This window comes from Otolemur garnettii, unplaced genomic scaffold (genome assembly GCF_000181295.1).
Source record: "Otolemur garnettii isolate 467f Iridium unplaced genomic scaffold, OtoGar3 scaffold00036, whole genome shotgun sequence".
NCBI lineage: Eukaryota > Metazoa > Chordata > Mammalia > Primates > Galagidae > Otolemur > Otolemur garnettii.
Genome location: NW_003852431.1, coordinates 8,530,174 through 8,544,924, shown reverse-complemented (window position 1 = coordinate 8,544,924; position 14,751 = coordinate 8,530,174). Strand labels below are relative to the sequence as shown.

The following is a 14,751-nucleotide window of genomic DNA, read 5'->3' as shown; positions in this document are numbered from 1 at the left end:
AGCTCACAGCAACCTCCAACTCCTGGGCTCAAGCGAGTCTCCTGCCTCCGCCTCCCAAGTAGCTGGGACCACAGGTGCCTGCCACAACGCCCGGCTATTTTTTGGTTGCAGCCGTCATTGTTGTTTTGGCGGGTCCGGGCTGGGGATTTGAACCCACCACCTTAGGTGTATGTGGCTGTTGAGCCAGTTGAGCTATAGGCGCCGAGCCTCTGCAGGTGTTTTAATAACAAACCATGAATGGGTCGCCCCCTAAAAAAGTTTTTCCCTTAGTCAAAACTCTAAATGTATACACTAAAATTCTACCGCCTCATGATTAGTGGGTCAGAGGTTTTTTCCTGCCACTGGAATATAAGCCACGCATGATGTGTCCTTAACATAAGTGATTTAGCCCCGGAGACACTGGAGAGGAAGTTTTATTCAAATTCTGTTCCCATCGCCTCTATTCAGGACCTCATGGTGCTCTCTAGTAGTCTAGTGGGCCTGGGTTTCCCCGACGCTTGCCCAGTCATGGGTGTGGAGATTCTTCTTAGTCATCTAGCCCATCTTTACTTTCGGAGAGGGGCCCCAGTCTTCCCAGTGGTGAGATTATTTAGCCTCTCTCTTCCTAGAGTTGGATTCTGTAACGTGTTTCTTACCTCGTGACTGAAGTCTAGAGCTGGGACGCCACTCCAGCTGGTTGTCAGCTTGCGTTGTGGCTGTAGTCTAAATTGAAAGCAGCTGCCTATAATCTGCTTGACAACATCACACTGTTGACAAATTATTGGGCGCTCTTTCCCCTTGTTCTTTTCAGATTAAATTATTACTTTCGCACAGACCTTTTCACATTCTGTGGTCAGTTTTACTGTCTTTAAATTTGATTTAAACTATAGCAGACAGACCCAAGGGGAAAATGGCTTTTATAAAAGGGAATTTTTAAATGTGCCTTTGAAGTCTAATTACTGCTTAACTTAAAAAAAAAAAAAAAAAACCTTCTTTATTAATTGCAGATGGGAAGTCTGCAATTGTGTGGCATGGTAGAGATCACTCTGGTCCTGAATGGAGCTGGATTTGATCTGTGTGTGCCTAAAGCAGGCCCCCTATCTTCAGTTTTGACCAGTGATTAAGTGGAAACAATTTGAAAGTGAAGATAACTTCCCCTCTCCCGTCCTCATAACTTCCCTTTTCCTGCCCTCATTTTTCAGCTCTACATTTATTCTATTGCTCTGGTTAGAGAAATCCCCCCAGAAGGATCAAATAATGGCTGTGAGTGAACAGTATTAAGTATGTGGTCCTGCGCCTGGTTGGGGTCTGAGAAGTGGCAAAGGTCTAAGCCTTTAATTAGGATGATTAGATTCTTTCCCCATTAAGATTACATTAACTGTTGTTTATTTTATGATATTTATTTATGTATGTATTTTTGCAGTTTTTGGCTGGAGCTGGGTTTGAACCCGCCACCTCTGGCATACGGGCCGGCGCCCTACTCCTTTCAGCCACAGGCACCGCCCCTTTATTTATTTTTTTTGAGACAGAATCTCTCTCTGTGCCCTGGGTAGAGCGTTATGGCATCCTACCTCACAGCAACCTTAAAGTCTTGGGCTCAAGTGAACCCTTTGCCTGAGCCTCCTGAGTACCTGGGACTACAGGTGCCCACCACAATGCTTGGCTAGTTTTTTCTATTAGTAGAGATGAGGTATTAATTTTTGTTCAGGCGATCCACCTGCCTCTGCCTTCTGGAATGCTAGGAGTAGAGGTGTGAGCCAAGATTACATTAACTCTTAAAATGTAAGAAACATTTGAAGGGCACACATAACTTTGACTCGATCTGTTCAAAAACAAAGTATGTAAACAAAACATGTATGCCCCCTAATATTCTGAAATTAAAAAAAAACAACTAGGAAACATTTGACTTGTGAAATTCAGTATCAAGAATAATTATAACACCTGATCCCTAGGGAATAAATGTTATTAAATACTACTCCTTACTACACATGGTGAAATTCTGTAGCTCTCATTCCTCAAGTATTTGTTAAATATTTACCTGTTAGTTGCCAGGGATATATATTTTAGTTACTTCTAAACCAAATATATTTTAAAGCTTAATCCTAATGTTGAAAGTGGCATTCTTGATTAGCTGTGAATATTAGATAGCTAAACTCTTTCTAGATGTTTCTTAAAGGTGGCAGGTAAACTATGTTTTTATGTTACTGCATTTTGAACAAAACTGCAAGTCTAAATACTGAGAGCCTATAACGTCCTGGCATTATAGGTACACATATATCACACTTACTGATTTAAATCATTGCATTTATCTTTGTAGGTTGAATGTATGGGAATTGTAGGAAAAAATTCAGATTAACCTTCTAATAAGTTTTTCCAGTTAAATTTGAAGAGTATGAGACTGGGCATAATGCCTAACTTACCCTGATTAAATAGTCCCTCAGACTACCATTTGGGAACATTTACTACTACTTTAGCCCTTCTCCTTAAATGAAATGAATACATTGACAAATATAATACAGTTGACTCATCTTTTTTTGGTGCATGTTTGGGAAAGAGAGTACTGAACACTTGTTTCCAAGTAGCGGTTGGACTTCCTAGACCCCACTGCTTATTTATCAGGTCATGAGTGATGCGGAGAAATTAATGCTGCTCAAGTTTATCCGTAGAAACAGTGGATCAGATAAGCAGCAAACCATATGTTACTCCCCCAGGGGGTGGCTCAGGTTGGAGCAAAGTCAGCAGTAGTTACTTGCTGTGAACCCATGGCCGCTCCAGAAAACTTTATCTCAGTCTGTACAGTTAGAGTTTATGAGTAAACCAGTGAGATACTATCTTCACTGCAGTTTTTGAATTCTTGTGTTAAAGTTTAGCCTAAACATTTGAGTACCTCTATGTGCTGATGATTTCTGTAGGCTCTGGGTATGTAAAGATATACTCAGATCCCCTAGGTTTGGGAAGCTTATACTTGGGAGGGTTGATGAAAATGAAGGTCTTCCTGCCCTGGTGGCATGTGGGTTTAGGTCAAAATGCTGTAGTCTGGATAAAAAATAAGGGAGAATAAAAAATATTAACACAACTGATGTCACCTTTACCTTTGCTGATGTTAGACTGCACTATAAACCAGTGTGAGCAAAGGACCATGTATGGTCATCTCCTATAATCCAACATCCAGGGGGATTGGTAGATTCCACTTAAAGGTAGTTGCCAGTTGCTTGAGAGTTACTATTAAAAATAGGCCTAACTAATTCTGTACCCCAGCCCATACCATACCATAAACTCTATATTGACTCGATATTCATATTGAAATACACTATTAAAAGCAAATGAAGATAAACGAAGACAAACTTCACTCACCGTAACACAGTTTTACAGCTTTGTAAATGTGTGTACAGTTTTAGTTAAATGACAGTCAATACATTTTTCAACTTCAGAACCATATATATTTTTTTAACTTCAGATAACTCACATTAAGACTTAAAATTATTTCAGAGAACACATGGGCACTGCAGGAGTGAAGGCATGGCATAGCCAGGGTAAGGTCTGATTTTTTTTTTTGGAGCAGGTGGTGAGCTGCTGGCGTGAGAGGGCCATTTGCTTCAGTTCCAGATAACAGGCAAAGGCAATTTACTATAGTTGGATTGCTGTGTTTGGCTCAGAAATGGAGCCTGCCTGCCTGTTATATAAGGATAGAATAGAGCAAAAGCATTGACAGTCTGCTAGCCTTGCCTTGCTTTTTCTCTTACCATGTTTACCCGAAAATAAGACCTACCCAAAACATAAGTCCCAGCAGGCTTTCTATGCATTTTTTAAATATAAACCCTACCCTGATAATAAGACCTAGTGATGGGCCTATCATTTGTTAAATATAAGCCCTACTCCGATAATAAGACCTAGTGATGCAGTATATCTGCATAGCTATGCCATGCATTTCAGCACGGAGTGAAGACATCCCCTGAAAATAAGCCCTAATGTGTCTTCTTGAGAAAAAATAAATATAAGATAGTGTCTTATTTTCAGGGAAACACGGTATTTTCCAAGACATTATGGTAATGAACATCATCATTTAATACTTAGAATATAACCTTAGGAGCCTGTGGTTTTGAAGAGACCTTATTCTTAAAAATATGGTATTCAGGACACTTGTTTTCTCTGAGGTGGTCTTTAGATAAAACAGCGAGAACTGTTGACCTACTCTGATCAAACTGTTGAAGGTTCATGGTTCCATATACTTTTTTGTTCAATTAAATCATAGTTGTGTGCATTAATGCAATCATGGGGTACAATGTGCTGGTTTTATATACAATTTGAAATATTTTCATCAAACTGGTTAACATAGCCTTCATGGCATTTTCTTAGTTACTGTGTTAAGACATTTATATTCTATACCTAGTAAATTTCAGCCTTGTAACTAGGGTATGGTCCCACCAATTACTTTCCCTCCACCCATCCTTCCCCCTCCCCTCCCTTCTCTCTTCCTTCTCCCCTTCTTCTTGGGCTATAATTGGGTTGTAAGAAAGCTATAAATTGTAATTGGGTTCATAAGAAAGCTATAAATTGGTTTCATAGTAAGACTGAATACATTGGATACTTTTTCTTCCATTCTTGAGATACTTTGCTAAGAAGAATATGTTCCAGCTCCCTCCATGGAAACATGTAAGAGGTAAAGTCTCCATCTTTCTTTAAGGCCGCATAATATTCCATGGTGGTTCAGTATACTTTGTTCCTGAATTCATAGTATCTGAGAAAAGATTAGCTCTATGAAATGGTCCAGGTAAGATATGATGTAAAAAGTGTGCCCAACATTTTGAGAAAACTAGGTTAAACTTATTAAGAATTAGAAAAAGTGAAAGAGCCCTACAGATGGTCTTCTCCCACCCAGCTTCTAGAACGTTTTTCCTCAGAATGTGGAGCATGTTTTTGCCATGATTCGCTGTCACTTTTCACTTAAAAATTGCATTCCGGTTTATGAATGCGCACTGCAGACTTTCTTCTCTTGTTCACCAGAGCCCTGTTTGTTATCCTCCCATAAATGTGCCTATTTCACACGAGAACACTGTAACATTAAGATGTTATGATTTTCTCCACATTTCAAAACCAGCATGTATTAGGGTAGACTGCAACTTGAGTCCTGGATTCTTACTCCTCATGTCCTTTCAGTCTTTCAGTGGTCCTTACTACAGTGTGTTTCAGAATGTTGCAGTGAAGTAGCAGATTGGCTGTTAATGCTGATGTATCAGGGCTGTAGCTCTGCATATTTTTCTGAGTGGATATTATAAAACTGGTACACATGTCAGCCCAGGGGTTGGTAGGCTGTGCCCATATCTGCCTTTGCTTGTATGTCCCATGAGCTGAGAATCCTTTCCATATTTTTAAATAAGTGAAGAAAAATAAAAAGAATAATACCAAGTCATGAAAAATCCAACTTAGTGTATATAAAGTTTTATTGAAGCATAGCCACATTTATTATTCATTTGTCCATGGTAGCTTTCATGCTTTGCTGTTGTGATTGAGTAGATGTGACAGAAACCTTGTGGCCAGCAAAGCCTAAAATATTTATCAGCTGGACTTTTGCAGAAGATTCTTGCTGATCATTGTGTAGCCTGTGACTGTGATCTCCGCCTTTGAAACCAGACTCTTCCAGACCCCATCTCTGGTCTCTTCCTGTGATCTTTCTCGTGATCTCTAAAATTGCCAGTGGCAGATTATCTTCAGTCAATAGGCTTATTTTTTACCTCTTAACAATGAAAAACTTGTTTTGACATCTCCACGAACACTATGACCATCACACATCAGCTGTCTAAATGTGAATTCGTAAGACGTAAATACCCATGACAGAATCATGGAGCAGGCACTTGCTCATGTTCTTCAGGCATCTTTTTGAGGCTCACCTGTGGAGGTTAATGTTGTTCTAGAGGTAAGCTATCCAGAATCGCCCTAGGCAGTCCCTTTCTAATTCTCCATGGTTAGCCATTTTCCTTGTTTCCAGGGGTGGCCTTCCAGCTATTACTACATGAAGTTTCTCATTCCATGCCTTCTCCATGTATTTATTGCCTCCTAATTTACAAAGAGGCTTAGCCCTGCCTACATCTCATTCTCTACATTCTCACCGTCTTTACTTCATGTTTCAGAGGAAGAAAGAGCCCTCCCTTTCTAAGGCTGCTTCCTCCAGCTCATTTCTGCCCCATTCCTCTTGTCTTCAGGCTCTTTCTCCAGTACTTTTCTTTTTCTATGTAGACCCTTCTCAACTGGTTCTATTTTTCCTGGGCTTCTTGAGTCTTACACTCTTCCAGCTACGACCCTTTTCCTCCTTCCTTTTATAGGCAAATCTCTTCAAAGATTTCTTCCTCCTCTTACATCTGCTTGACCCATTAACACTAGTATGTCCTCATTGAACCTGCTCACTTGTGAACTGGTTGTCCTAGCCTAACCTTTTCTAGTCCTCATCCTGCAGGGCCTGTCTGCAAGGCACTGTGGCACTGTCAGTTACAGCTCCTATGTTGCAAACTCTTCTGGGGTTTTTTTGGGGGGGGTTCCCCAATCCTTGGACCTTCTGAATTTTGCGTGGCCTTTCTCCGTCTCCTCAGTGATTCTCCTTCTGTCTACTCTGGATTGTCCTTTCCTTGAGTCCTTTCTCTTTCTGTTCTGTACATGGTCCTGTCTTCATCTCATTAACACCTGTTCTGTTGATGTGCCCCGAACCTGTCTCTCTAATTTTCTTTCCTGAACTCCATCTCTATGTGGAGTTCACATGTCCAACAACCATCTTGAATTCAATTTTTTCTTTCCTCTTGTCTAAGCATGCTTATCTCATGTTCTCTGAGTAAACGGCATCACTGTTTTGGGACTCATGGCATTACCTTTGGTTTCCTCCATTTCTCCACTCTCTGTATTTCCTGGGTCACCAGATAGCTCCACCTTAGCTCAGGCTTAGTGACCCTGTACTCACCAAATATTCTGCTTGAGTTTTAGTTCAGAACCTTGTCATATTTTAACCAGATCTGCTCTAAAAGGTTCCTAACTTGTCTCCTAGTCCTCAGTCTCTTTGTCCATTTAGTTCATCATCAATACAGCTACTTATGCCACCATAAAATACACTTCTAAGGTCTTTTATCTTTCCAAAATCAGAACACTAAGTACATATTAAAATATGTACAGCCTATAAGACAATGTAAAAAATAAACTTAGCAATCTCTCCAGCCCTAACTCTTCTTTCTCACACCTGTAACTTTAGACCAAATGTTTGTCCTTCCCTGCACATACACAGCTCTTTCATGCCTCCATGTCTTCACAGGCATGACTTCTACCTAGAATAGCATTGGATCCTCTGATGATCTAGCCAGGGCCACATTAAACCTGATGTCTTCTGAAGTGTTTGGCTTCCCCGGAGTTGATCATGGTCTTTCCCTTTGCCGTGAGTGTACTTCTTCCTGGTCCTTCTACCGCACTTCCCAGATCTCAGTATTTCCCATCTAACTGCTTGTCTCCTGCAATAGCTTTTCTGTCTTTAGAAACTGGAGTGGGAAGAAGAGGAGGGCAATCACTGTATCTTGTTCATCTCCATCCCCCTGGCAGCTGGCCTGCCGCCCCACCGCATGGAGGCCTACTCCAATAGATGAGGCATTTGAAAGAGCAGGTGGGAGGGTAGAAGCCAAGCAGACGTTCTAGCGTGACTGGGGAGCCAGAGACGTGCTGTGGGCTGTGTAGGAGATACTTAGGTGGCCATTGGAGTCCTTGAACGTTTTTTGGTATCTTTTGGTAAATGCTGGAGGAAGGAATTACTCTAGACGTCATTTCCTAATGCTGGTTGTTGGAATCATTTTGGAGCACTACTTTTCTTTCTTTCTTTTCTTTTCTTTTTTCTTTTTCTTTTTCTTTTCTTTTTTTTTTTTTTAGCTGAATGGTACTCAGGACTTTGTTTATGAAGAATTAAATGACACCTGGCAAGCTCCACAAAGCAGAGCCTGGATTAGGGAATGACGAAAGAGAACACGAATTTGGTTAGCTGAGAAGAGAGCCATGAGCAAAGAGGTAGAAAACCGTGACTTAGTGAGAAATCAGTCTGGGTGAATTTTAGTAGGACATCTAAAAGTTGATGTTAAGGAGTTTTTATCAGAATTACTAAAAGCTAAAGAGAAAATGTAGAGGGCAGCTTTAGACTTCTGTTCCCCCACCACCCACTGCCAGGATCCTGACACCCTGGTGTAGCTGTGGTTTTCGATTTTCTGCTCTGAGTGAGAGACTAAGGGAATGTGGCAAATTAGAGCCACATGTCTCTGCAAGCTACAGTTTGGCTTATTCTTAGAGGAGAAAGGAGGAAAAGGACTGGAGAAGAGAAGATGGGGGCTTGCGTCCTAGGAGAACTTCCTCCCTGATTACAAATCTGGCCTGACCGTGAGAAGCAGGTAGAGTAAAGGCAGTGCCCAGCGGGGCTTCCTCTCTCTGCTCTGATGCGGGGGATTGGCAGAGGGTCTGCAGTTCTGCTAGGCACAATGGCAACTCTTTTGTAACTGTGTCTTTGATTTTAAAACATGGTAGCATTTCAGATTTCAGGGAAGCTTTGTTACCTTCTTGCATGGTTTACTGCCAACCAGTATGCTTGGCATAATCCTTCGTTTTAACTGTGCCACGGAGCAGGGTGGGAGCCAGCTCACCTGAAACTGTGACTCCCGTGTGACTGATTTTGATGTGTCGGATACCCCAGACACATACGCTAGTCAGTCATATAAAATCATTTAGCTGCAACCCAGGGGACTGATACACATGACATTCAACTTAGCAGTTTCTAGAAAATATGAATGACGTGTTCGACGGGTATGTTTCTTCACTGAACTGCTAGCTGGTTTAAAATGCCAAATTAGACTAACCCTTGTTTTCAAAGACACACTAACTTATAATTATTTTAAGTTTAAAAAATTGGACAAAGTAAGGTCCAGTTTAGATATCAAGGTGGAAACAGTAGGATGGCTCAAAATAAATAAGGACATATTAGCCAAACTATTGCTAAAACTTTGACCATGGACAGCATTGGTTGCGGACTTTGTGCCACATGTTTTAGGAGGTACTGAACTGTTTCATAGTGAGAGGAAAGTGGGAGTGGTTGTTTCCACAATACGTTATAGTGTCGCTGTATTTTTGAACTATTTTAGTTTAAGGCAGTACTAACCTTTGGAGAATGATCACTAAGCTTTTAATTACAGCATTTTCAATGTAAATTGTCTTATTACTTAAATTTCATTTTTTCTTATGTGTGGAGACATGTGTATTTAATAAAAATTTGAGTATTTACTGTGAGTCTAGGCAAAGATGATTAAGGAATGATAGGAATGTCGTGGTTTCTGGGAACTTCTTGTTGTCAACAGAATAATTTTCAGTGTGGAAAATTTAGGTCCTTTTTTAAATCTGTCCTGTCACCTGTCTTTTTGTGACTTTCTTCATATTATCATCACTGGAGCATTTATTAAATTTGAGTTCCCCCACTATGATCATCCTTTGCTTAATGGTATACAAAAATAGCTGTAGAGACATGTTGTTTATTTTTTAGGTCAGGCAACTTTTAAGATGTACCAAAAATAACGTACCATGAAGTTTCTTTGTTTTTGATACAGAGTCTCACTTTGTCACCCTCAGTAGAGTGTCTTGGCAGCACAACTCATCGTAACCTCAAACTCTTGGGCTTCAGCGATTCTCTTGCCTCAGCCTTCCAAGTAGGTGGGATTACAGGCACCTGCCATAACACCCAGCTATTTTTTTTTTTTAATTTCATTTTAAATTGTTTTAGAGACAGGTCTTGCTCTTGCTTAGGCTTAGGTTGATCTGGAACTCCCTGGCCTCCCAGAGTGCTAGGATTATGGGCGTGAGCCACTGTGCCAGCCTCTTGACTTTTTTTTTTTTTTCACAGAAAAATGATGCATCAGTCTATATCTTAGTACTTTATTACATTTGTTTTAGTTGAAGATACTTATTAGACAAGGGAGGCAAAATAGAAGGGTTAGCTAATGAATGTGTTCTTAAGGTAGTTTCAGAAACATTCAGAGGAGGGCGTGAGATAACTGGCAGTGGTGACATGATGTGAAGTACCTCTGAGATCTTATATTTGATGAAAAGCTGCTGCTGTGCAAGTGTAACACTTAAAACAACGTGACTAACACTCGTCGGTCGGGATGTTCGGAAGGGGCTTGCTGAGGGTGGTTGGTGGCTGGAAGTTTACGGAGGAACAGGTTGCAATGATCTGGTGAGAGGTGGCAGGTGTCTTGTTAAGGAAGTTGTAGCAGAACTGCAGAGACCATACACAGAGAGGTGATCTAGGAGGAAGTTTAACTTACAGCACTGGAGAGGGCAAACCCTGCCTCCCAGGCTGATCTAATCAAAGCACTGTCATGTTTGGGGCCAACTCCCTGCTATTCTAGGGGTTGACGTGAAATGAAAAAATGCACAGTCCCTGCTACCTCCACGCAGGAGAGGCACCTCTCCTATAAATAGGACTTTAGAGTAGGGGTGTTGGGGAATTCAGCTGTTGTTCAGAAGTTTACTACTCATTTTCTCCTTCAGCAAAATTGTCCGTCTTTCTTAGAGTCGTTTTGGCCATCATTGGAGCCTCTCAAATAATTTAACATCTTAATATGTAGTATGAGAAAAAAATCTGTTGAGATAATTGAAAACGACAAAATTGCCTTTTAAAAACTCCTTTTATTTGTAATATTCTTTATAAAAATGCTTCCTCTTACAGTTCTTCAGCTACACAGTGAAGAGCAACTCGGATGGGCCGGCCTCTGCCCCTATCCACTCTGCTCCTCCCTGCCACCCTGGGCACTGACGGAGCGTTATTGTTGTGTCAGCTTGCCTCTACAATAACTCTCCTCCCTCTTCTTAAAAGCGCCAATGCCAAAGAACAATGTTGAGCATTCTTTCTTGCAATAGAGGATAATTGTGTTCTTAGCTGGGATCTTGCTGTCATAGCCACAATAACTGTGTCATTGTGCGGGGAGGCTGGGTCACAGCAGTTATTGTGCGGAGTAATGAATGCTGTTTACTTGTAATGTGTTGTCGCCTGCATCTGCGGGTGAGAACACGCAGTCACTGTAATTTGCCTGGTGAGCGATCAAACTGGTATAAAATAACATCATCTGTTAAGCCAGTTAGTAATCACAAAGAACTATTGACCTTTTTAAAAAAAAATACAGAATTTTTAATGAGAAACTTTGAATACTAGAGCTTGACGATGTGGGACAGTACCTAGTGCCAGGGTGCATGGCATTGTTAATATCTGTTTTGTAATGTAGTTTGGGATCCAGTTTACCTGCATAGCAGTGTAGGAGCTGGGGGTGCCTATCTGTGCTTTGGCTCAGATTGGGAAGAGCTGATTAGTGACCAATGTGTGTGGTGTCAACTGGAAACTGGGCTTTGTGGCAGCGTCCCTTGCACGAGACATGGATTCTGATAGCAGAGAATTCTGTGAATGAAGTTTCTGTGCCCAGTTCTTGAACCTACATAAGGAAAAGATTTTTTTTCATGTAACGTGATGACTGTGATGGCATTGAAGAATTCTTAATGAAGCAAAAGGAAACATTTTTTCTTTTAAAGTAACCTTGATGATATTTTTCAAGGATCTTAAGAATCCCAGTTTGGGAACTGGTTATTTTCTTGACCATGCCCGTCTCACGGTTTCTCCTTCTCCATCCCACTGCCGGTTTTTAAGCACTTTTCAGCTGTTCGGCTGCTCATTACTGCTGCTCATTAGACGCTCTCTGGGGAATGCATTTCAAAGCAGTCCTTTTCATGCTTGCTTTTTTAAAGTTTTGTCAACTTTCCAGCAAATATAAGCCAAGTTATTGCTTAATGTAAAATTTGACCTAATTTGTATTTTTTACATATTTTCTTCTGTTCTGATTGGTACGGATCTAAATGACGGCTTCTCAGGGAAGTCGATTTTGACTAACACCGTGATTTGTATCTCATGAAGGGAGAGTAAATGAGGTTTGGTGCGACTTAAATTTTTGTGATTTGGAGTCTTTTTTGTGATCCCAAGAGTGTAGAAATGACCAGGGAGTGCTAATTTTGGAGGGGAGAAGTACATTAGAGTTAGGCCAGGTAAAGTAATGTAAGAATTAGATCATCTGGTCTTGGCAGGTACAATTCCTTTTTGTTCCATATTTTGGTTTAATATAGAAATAGTATAAAAGTAATAATTTTCCTGCCTTTAAAAGTTATATAAAAGATATGTGTGTTCAATGCAGAAAATTTAGAATTTTTTTTTTAAAAGAAAAAATTCAAGTGTTCGGTAATATTCTCTTCACCTGCTATCTAAAATGGTCATCATTAAGTTTCGGTGTAGAAACCCTCTTGTTATTTTGTAGACTACTTTTCCATAAACCTGTTTTGAACTCAAGTTCATTTGGAAACACAACAGTCATTTTAAGTTTCTCCCATAATCCTAGAGCAAGTTTCCATAACTGATTTTTTGATCGACATTTTCGGGTATTAAATGCATTGATAGCTAACCTTAGAAAAATATAGAATTGTGAATTGTTACTATTAAGAACATTTCCCATGATTTCTAAAACTGAGTTTTTGTTTTGATGATAATCTTCTTTGAAATCATTACGAGACACTAAATTCTTGTTTAGAAATAGAAAATGGAAAACATTTCTGGTGAATAAAGAAAAAACAAATTTTCAATTTTACACAGACTTGTTGGCTTTAAAGTGAGATTGGTTAACTTCTGTTTAAATGGATGTATAAATAAATAGCTTCCTAATTCGCAAATTGCTTATTTTTGTACATATTTTTTCTTTAGATAAATGGAGGTCAGTTAAGATATTCTTACAACAAATTGCTTTGTTCCTTTTTTTTTTTTTTTTATCTCTTCCCTTTCTCCCTCTGACGAATCTTGTCTGCTCCTGTATAGCTAACTGCTGCTATTTTCTGCTTCTGTGACAGCGAGCCGATGGCGGAGTCTCTTCTCTTCAACTGCCTCCCTGGCTTTTCCTTATAGTCCTGTTGCAAGACTCAGCCCTTATAGCAATGGCATTAATACTCCCAGCTTCTCTAAAACCTCAAATAAAGCAATACTAACACCTGAAAAAACAGGTAATATTTCAACTTCTTGACTAGCTGCTCGCTTTGTAACTCAGTTACTAAACCCAGCGTAACTATCCGTCTTCACTGTCGAGTGAGAGGGAGTCATGTACTGGAGAGTGTGTACTGCACACATTGGGTTCAGAAAGGCCTGGCCCTGATGTGCACCCTGGCACCCTGATGGGCTGTTCACAGTTGTGTGGAGTCCCTCCTCTTCAGCAGAGGCATATGTATGCAGTCATGTATTTTCAAGTGTCTAAAATGTGCCTTTAAAATTAAATGTCTAATACAAAGTGGGTAGTTTTTACTAAAACTTACGATTGTAAAACTTTATATCTTATTTTTTCAATGTTTTAATTTTCCTGGTAGCTTTTTTTTTTTTTTTATTAAGGTAGGACTATGTAGAAACAATCATCATAGTGGATTTTCATGAGGTGAGGGTCTCACCATGCCCTTATTTGTGTCAGCACTGCTGTGATTCTGTTCCTACGGCTTTCTTCTATTTCTTCTTCGGTTCTTTTACCTCAAGTCATTGCTTTTTCACTGACATGGGTGCTGTAAGTTTCCTGTGAGCCCTTGCTTGTCTGAATTATGAAGGTTTTGTATGTTTTTGTGACTGTGTATGTTATTCTTATCTGTTTATAGTGCTGTTGCTTGTACTCCATAAAGAATGGACTAGGTTAAATTTCAATATTAAAATATATAATCAGCGACTGTCAGAGACAAGTATGTCTTATTAATTAAAAGGCAGCTGAATATGTATTCCTATGATACGCCTTTACATAGACACTAACGGCATCAAGATTTAACAGTAGTGAATTTTTTATTGTGATTTTTTTATTGTGTATTACTTTTTATTTATTTTTTTTTATTCTGTGTGAAACACAGAACATGAAACCTCCCTCCTTGACAAAATTCGCATTTGTTAGGTAAAGTCCCTCTTAACAAGTGCAGTCAGTGTAACCTGGTTCCTTGTACCCTTCATGAATCCCCAACAATAAAATAAAACAAAACAAAAACAAAATTTGCAGTATGCGGTACAAGTGATTTCACTGTGAAAGTGGAATTTGAGAAAAACTGTGGAAAGATGTTTTTATATAGGTGAATTATGAACACAGGAAGATGTGCTTGTCTGCCCATCAAATGGTGATGTGTTTGGTCATTTTTTTGTAACGTGAAAAGAGGCAAGAAATGCTAGCTTTATACATAAATGGCAGAGCCTTGTATGTGCCCACAGATGGATGTCAGTCCTTCAGACTAACAGCACACGTTTCCTGTGTTGTAGGTTACACTTCCAGGGGCTCCCCTCTCAGTCCCCAGTCATCTATTGACAGTGAGCTGAGTACTTCAGAATTGGAAGATGATTCTATCTCCATGGGATACAAGCTGCAGGACCTCACTGACGTTCAGATCATGGCTCGTCTGCAAGAAGAAAGTATGTCCTTCCTTTTAAACTTGGGATATAAGGGAAGTGGGGAGAGGTATTGGCTTGACAATTAGATTTTTTCTCTCATACTGTCCCATTTTGTAAGTAGAGCACCTGCATACTCAGATCAAAATACATTGATAGACATCGCTGGTGTTTCCACCATGGAAACAGGTTGGCAGTTTCCTAGAAAACTAAACATGCAACTTCCATGTGGCCCAGCAAACTGCACGCTTGGGCTGTCATCCCAGAGCAATGGAAGTTGGTGTTCA

The 14,751-nt window shown here is 40.0% G+C and overlaps 1 protein-coding gene across 5 annotated transcripts in view; it reads left to right on the top strand.

Moving 5' to 3' along the window:
- The window catches only part of SLAIN1 (SLAIN motif family member 1), a 53,097-nt gene that overhangs the window by 23,244 nt on the left and 15,102 nt on the right, over positions 1-14,751 (top strand). For 2 of the 5 annotated variants that reach the window (XM_012805120.1, XM_012805117.2), the window contains exons 1-2: positions 11,058-11,351; positions 14,339-14,488. In XM_012805120.1, coding sequence (XP_012660574.1) covers positions 14,428-14,488 — 61 coding nt within the window. In that variant the 5' untranslated portion in view covers positions 11,058-11,351; positions 14,339-14,427. Of the gene's footprint in view, positions 1-11,057; positions 11,352-12,915; positions 13,066-14,338; positions 14,489-14,751 lie in introns of those variants that run through there. The other 3 variants (XM_012805119.1, XM_012805118.2, XM_023513190.1) reach the window with 3 other exon arrangements.